The sequence below is a fragment of the Trachymyrmex cornetzi genome, unplaced genomic scaffold, assembly GCF_001594075.2.
Source record: "Trachymyrmex cornetzi isolate Tcor2-1 unplaced genomic scaffold, Tcor1.1 scaffold979, whole genome shotgun sequence".
Lineage (NCBI taxonomy): Eukaryota > Metazoa > Arthropoda > Insecta > Hymenoptera > Formicidae > Trachymyrmex > Trachymyrmex cornetzi.
The window spans coordinates 87025-94176 of NW_017300332.1; the positions used below are offsets into that span (position 1 = coordinate 87025).

The 7152-nt window shown below is 30.4% G+C and overlaps 1 protein-coding gene across 1 annotated transcript; it reads left to right on the plus strand.

Annotated features, from left to right (window-relative positions):
- The first annotated feature begins 1356 nt into the window (after nucleotides 1-1356).
- Pgi (glucose-6-phosphate isomerase) lies at nucleotides 1357-5951 on the plus strand. The gene is made up of 11 exons (XM_018521261.1): nucleotides 1357-1566; nucleotides 1870-1963; nucleotides 2042-2233; nucleotides 3320-3400; nucleotides 3480-3695; nucleotides 3789-4028; nucleotides 4424-4604; nucleotides 4690-4808; nucleotides 5062-5284; nucleotides 5556-5622; nucleotides 5720-5951. Exons 1-11 carry the CDS (start codon nucleotides 1436-1438, stop codon nucleotides 5841-5843), a joined length of 1668 nt encoding a protein of 555 aa, XP_018376763.1. The 5' UTR covers nucleotides 1357-1435; the 3' UTR covers nucleotides 5844-5951.
- The last annotated feature ends 1201 nt before the right edge of the window (nucleotides 5952-7152 follow it).

A 7152-nucleotide genomic window follows, 5' to 3' on the forward strand; every position in this document is an offset into this window, starting at 1 on the left:
CTTTAGCACGCTATTTGTTTCGGACCGACCATTAATGTCGTAAGCACTGATAGAACTGTGAGCGTGAATCGGACCGCGGCCTAACTTTCCTCATGTAATGCATCAACTGTCATCAGCTTATAAAGGTGTCTTTATATGCCGACGTTCGACGCTCATTTTCGGCGTCAAAATAAGTCACGTGATAGAAATTGGCGACTATCAAGCATCAATTTTGATCTTGTGATTTATTTTGACGCTGAAAACAGCTGAAAACGAACGTCGAGCGTCAGCATGAAAAAGCACCTTATGGTTATAGGTACTTATACTGAATTAAAATGGCGATGATGATCTAACCCAACCGACGCAATGTCGCATCTCTGGTATCTAGAGGCCGCAGCACAGACTTTTGCATAACGCATAAAGGTAAATTTTCACGAGCTGCTCTAACCGGCTATTTTAGCGACAAAAAGGATCACGTGATCAAAATGGACATTTGATATTCGTCAATTTTGACCACGTGATTCTTTTTGTCGCTGAAACAGCCGGTTTGAGCAGCCCGTAAAAATTTACCTTAACGCATAGTGCATAAGCGAATCAACTAATCAGAATCTTTCCTTTCCTCCCATTCCATGGAAGAGAAGAATTTCAATTGGTTGATTCCTTTATGCATTATGCATTATGCGTTATGCAAGAGTCTGTGCTGCGATCTTAAGGCCATAAGCGAATCAACCAATCAGAGTCCCTTATTTCCATCCCCACTTCTCGTTCTGTAGATCTTGCATAGCGCATAAAGCATAATAGCCACAGCACACACTTTTGCATAACGCATAATCCATAGTTCATAATGGAATCAACCAATCGAAATTCTTCTTTTCCATGGAATGAGAGGAAAGGAAAGCTTCTGATTAGTTGATTCCTTTATGCACTATGCATTATGCGTTATGCAAGAGTGTGTGCTGCGGCCTTAAGACACAAGATGTCGAAAAATCCGTAGACGAACTTTTCATGCTATGCAGACATCTTAAGAAGCAGAAATACGAAGAATGCTCTCATTCTAGCCTGTTCTAACCTCGAAACGTGTGATAAATAAGTACGTTTGGGAGGGCTCCGATTGCACACATCGCATATTGCACACATGTATCGCTGATTGGCCAATTTAAAAATAAAATAATCTCATTGGCAAAACAGTTAAAAATTACTAGGCACCAGTTGATATGAGTGGTGTGTACAATCAGAACTGTAGGCAAACGGGATCCTCCCGCTTGCGGTACTTTGTTATCTAGTGACTTTAGCAATATTGATAAAGAGAGTTCTCTGCCGGAATAATTGCAAATTACAGGTTCTTCGTTTTTTGAAAGAGGTCTCTCGTATCAAGTCCATTAACAGCTCACAGTAGTAACAGCCTGTTATCCGGTAACCGGACTGAGAAACACGCGCGGCTTTCTTAAATTAGAAAATGAAACCCAAGATGGATTTGTTGGCTGAGTCTGCGTGGAAACAGCTACAGCAATACTTCGACAATAATGGCTCGAAAATTAATATGTACGATATGTTCCAGCGGGATCCTAAACGTTTCGAAAAATTTAGGTATTTCCCAGTCTGCTTTTAATGTCCTTGAGATGACCTTTTACAAGTTATTTATCATATGATCGAAAAAAGTATTAAATATTTCGTTTTTTATTAAACATAGAATTTTTAAATAAATCTTTAAATATTTTTTCATTAAATTTAATAAAAAATAATGCATGCTCTTAGGTAATTAATTTGCATTTATTAGAACTGTAAATGGTTCTAAATTTTTCAAAATGTACAAAAAATTTTGAATTGTACGAAAACTAAATAAACATAAGATATGTACAAAAATTATATTTAAGTAATTATGTAAAACAGTCTGGAGATCTCTACTTCACAAGATGGGCCAATTTTATTGGATTATTCCAAGAATAAAATTAATGAAGAAATATTTGGATTATTATTTAATCTGGTATGTAGAATTAATTTATATAAAATTGTTTTGGTTGAGTTCTTAACATTTGAATTATGTTATTATGTCATTCTATAGGCTCGCGTACGGGAAATAGAAGTTGCAAGAAGTGCCATGTTTAATGGTGAAAAGATCAATTTCACAGAGAATAGAGCAGTTCTGCATATTGCTTTGCGTAATAGAAGTAATACATCCATATTAGTAGATGGAAAAGATATAATGCCTGATGTCAATGCAGTATTAGAACATATGAAAAACTTTACAAATGAGGTAAGTTTATCATTCATTTTTTTTTATATAGAGGAAAGCCCCCTATTATGAGATAGGTGCCTAATATGAGATAGCGACGTTTCTGCTAAACTAATAAAAACGCCTATTATTTCTACCATAAATTTATTACTCTTGGATTGAAAACTATTTAGTGGAAAATTCATTATTAGATACTTGTAGTCGTTGTAAAAAAAGATTAAAAAATTTGGATGTCTAAGTTTCATTAAGATGAGTCTTTAAACCTTGTTTATTATTTAATAAGTAAATATTTGGCAATAAATTCTTCATGTAATGATAGAGTAAGATCGTACTAATAGAAAAATACAAGATATGTTGAATTGTTTAATTACAGAAGTTAGATTTGATGATCATAAAACAGTAAGGCGCAAAAATTGTAATATGAGATACCCAGAGTATTTTTAATTTGAAATAACCTATGCTCCTATGTCATAGTAAAAATTGTTGTTAAAGTATAAATATTATTGTACAATAATAAAAAGGCTAACCTGAATTAACATTGAGTGCCTATTTCTGCGATGCTTGGTTTTAGCTACCTGAAGACGAATACATTGCATGCGCGCACACTGACTTGTGTTTGTTCGTATTTTAGAAACATTAAATAAAGTTTTTTAATTTCAATACTGATGTACTTTGCGTTTTATTATTGATTTCTCGGGATATTAGGAGTACAATTATTTGACTTTGCGATTTATTTACTTTTTACATTCTTTTAATTAAAAAAAAAATAGAATTTGTATTAAATTTTACATAAAGCCCATTCTACAATTGCGTAAGCGTCGTTGTAAGTGGTTATAACTGTAAGAATTAACCAATCATAATCAAACATGAGGACAATATTTGACTGTGTTTAGTCAATTCTTACAACTACAACCACTTACAACTACGCTTACGCAATTGTAGAATGGGCTTAACATTATCTTAAAGCTTATTAAATTCCCTTCAAAATGACCTATTATTTTTTTAAATTCTTTCCATAGATTTCTAGTATTTACCCAAAATGAATGGTATCTCATAATAGGGGCCTTCCTCTACATATCCTCATATATAAAATATGTTTGTTTACAGGTATTGACGAAACAATGGAAAGGATTCACTGGTAAACCTATTGAAGATGTTGTCAATATCGGAATTGGTGGCTCTGATCTTGTAATTTACACAAAAGTTTTTTTTTCTTACCGTAATAATTATTAAATATTCATTTAAAATTTAATACTTATTCTAATAGGGTCCACTTATGGTGACTGAAGCTTTAAAAGCATATAGCATTGGACCTAAAGTTCACTTTGTTAGCAATATAGATGGTACTCATATAGCTGAAACTCTTAAAAAGTTAAATCCAGAAACAACTTTATTCATAATAGCTTCCAAGACATTTACTACACAGGAAACGATAACGAATGCAACTACTGCCAAACTGTGGCTTTTAAAAACATTAAAAGATGTAAGCGAATGAGTTAGAATTTATATATTAAGTATCATGTTTTGCTTGATATGTATTATATCTTACCTAATATGATATTACAATATTATTTAGGAAGCTGCAGTAGCTTGCCATTTTGTAGCATTATCTACTAATGAACAAAAGGTTAAAGAATTTGGCATTAATGTGAAAAATATGTTTGGTTTCTGGGATTGGGTTGGTGGACGTTACTCATTGTGGTCAGCTATTGGCTTATCAATCTGTTTGTCAATTGGTTTTGATAATTTTGAAAAACTTTTATGTGGTGCTCACTTTATGGATCAACACTTTTGCACAGCGCCATTAGAGCAAAATGTAAGTACATTGAATGAAAAGAAATTATATTCTACTAAATTATCGATTACTCAAAAATAATCTCGAAAATTAAAAACTAATAAAACTAAATAAATTGACTAAATTCAAGTACATATATACATATACACATATTATACATACACATATATATATATATATATATAAAGGAGAGCTTTTAATTTTTAAAATGATTTATTACATAAATATTATGATATAAACTGTATATATTATAATGACTTATGCCCAATTTCTTCACCTTTAGATATCTTTAGATTACAATGGAGATGTCTCCGGGATAAGGTTATTCGTAACTTATCTGGAAGTGAAGAAATTGGGTATTAAAGAAATTGGAGAATGATATCATTACATTTCATGATTTAACTTATTCTTTGTAGGCTCCTGTTATATTAGCTTTACTTGGCATATGGTATCATAACTTTTATAAGGCTGAAACACATGTATTATTACCATATGACCAATATCTACACAGATTTGCAGCTTACTTTCAGCAAGGCGATATGGAAAGTAACGGAAAATATATTACTCGTTCTGGAAAACCCGTAAATTATTCCACTGGTATATTTTATATTATCCAGAATACATAGATTTTTAAATACACTAAACAGATAACAGATTAACATTTGTTGTTTTTTTTTTTAAGGACCAATTGTATGGGGAGAACCTGGCACTAATGGACAACATGCATTCTATCAGTTATTGCACCAAGGTACAAGACTTGTACCAGCAGATTTTATAATTCCTGTTCAATCTCAAAATCAGGTGAAAATTTTTTATAATGCTATATTTATTAGACTTATTTGTTATAATACATGTAATACATTAGTTTTACACTTATGCTGAGGATGACCCAAATCATAATATCGAAAAATTTATTGTTAATTTTTAATAATCTATCTTGTGCACATCCAATATTAGCTCTTATTGGCTTCTTTTATTACAGAAATCTTTAGAGCCTTTTAATAATATTTTATTTATCTGTTATTATACATTTTTATTTGTATACTTTGTGCAGATTGCTCCACATCACACGATTTTACTTGCCAACTTCTTTGCACAAACTGAAGCTTTAATGAAAGGCAAGAATGAAAATGAAGCTCGAGCCGAATTGCAAAAATCAGGATTGAATGCTGAACAAATAGATCCATTATTACCACATAAATTGTTTGAAGGAAACAGACCGACAAACAGCATTGTAGTAAAAAAACTGACACCTTTTATTCTTGGCGCTTTGATCGGTAAATGCACAATAATGATATATATGTATATGTTTGACAAATCGTGACGCAATTGGCGAAATATTCTTTATATTTTCTCGAATACTTTTTTCAAAATCATGCAATGAATCAAAAGCATTGGTTAATATAAATTTTACTTACATTTTTATGTGCAATCATTTCTTTGCTGATTGTATCATGGTTTATTGGATATTAAAGCATAATCTGTATATTAAAGCACATATAATCATACAGTTAGACAATTGTGATTTTTTACTTCTATTTTTTTCAGCAATGTATGAACATAAAATCTTTGTGCAAGGTATTATTTGGGACATCAATTCATATGATCAATGGGGGTAAGAAAAAAAATTATATTTTTGCATGAAAGTTTTTTACCAATAAATACAAATTCTTTAATGGAATTCTTAAAAAAAATAATATTTCTATATACAGCGTGGAGTTGGGGAAACAGCTAGCTAAAGCCATTGAACCAGAACTGGTTAGTGCAGAAAATGTCACAACACATGATTCATCGACTAATGGTTTGATAGCATTTGCTAAACGCCACAGAGTCTAAATATACTTATTTAGTTATATTCTTTGTTACAAGACGTTTAAAATAGAGATAGCCGAATATGAATAACTATATTCCAAGTTGTGTTATCAGAATTTATGTATATACTTGAGATATTTATATATATATATATATATATATAAATTTTTGATTCTATTAATATATTACAAAATGTACTTTTAAATTATGATTATAGAATTAATTTATTTTGATATACAAAAAAAAGGATTATATAATTCAATGTTACAATATTACTACAGTGGAATCAGAGAAGTTAGAATTATAATAAAAATGATTTGATTATATTTAATGTATTTACTAAATCATATTTGCTATGATCTGAGAGATTTTAAATATTGAATAGAAAAGTACAAGCGTTAGTTGTAATTAACATAATATAAAAGTTAAATGAACAGTGTTGTAAGAGTATCGCAATATAACATTATCTTTAACAGAACATTCAGTAGTTTTCTTGATCTATTTTAGATTTTTTAATATTTTCTAATTTATATATTTATTTAATAAAAACGTTTTTATTTAATATGCATACATTCCCATCTTACTTTTTATCTTTGACATCTTTAATTTTATGATAACGTGTTATGGTAACATTTTCATTTTATGCCTAAATTCTAAACAGAATGATAAGGTTCATAACATATTCTTTAAGACTTGTAAGAATTTTTAAGTGTGCTTATACCTTTATACGATATTTTTATAGATAACTTCTTACTAATCATAAAATATACAAGAAATCATAGATATTTGCGAATAATCGTATGTCTTACAATACATACGCATAAAATTAGAGTACTAATTATAAGTTCTTACAAATTTTACGAGAGTATGTTACGAGTCTTACGATTCAGCTTAGAATGATAACGTTTTATGATAACATTTTCATTAATCTATGCAAATCCAGCTAAATTTTTAATTTTTAAATAATAAATGTATAATAGAAAACTTGAGACTTGTATAAAAATATGTGACGTCATAGTTACATAATTCTATCTAAGGCTACGTTCCAAAACGTCCTCTCCAAGGAAGATTTTACTCTATATGCTGTAGTCTATATACATTACGTGTACTATATATTTCGAGTAAAATTTTCCTCGGAGAGGAAGTTTTGGTATGTAGCCTAAATTATTAAAATTTTAGGTAATTATTCAGAATACCTCCCTTATCTCCGATTTCGATAAAATTAGGCTCATTCGACGCGTTTTTGCATGAAACGAAAGAATCTGGCAGAAAAAAGTGTCGCTCTGCCTCGCGAACCGAGATATTTAGCGTTAAAGTTGACGACTATGGAGGT

Excerpts from the sequence above, each read along its gene's own strand:
- Pgi (XM_018521261.1), top strand. The coding sequence starts at position 1,436 with ATGAAACCCAAGATGGATTTGTTGGCTGAGTCTGCGTGGAAACAGCTA. Across the intron at positions 1,567-1,869 it reads AAACGTTTCGAAAAATTTAG|TCTGGAGATCTCTACTTCAC; the intron begins GTATTTCCCAGT and ends TATGTAAAACAG. Across the intron at positions 4,605-4,689 it reads ACCCGTAAATTATTCCACTG|GACCAATTGTATGGGGAGAA; the intron begins GTATATTTTATA and ends TTTTTTTTTAAG.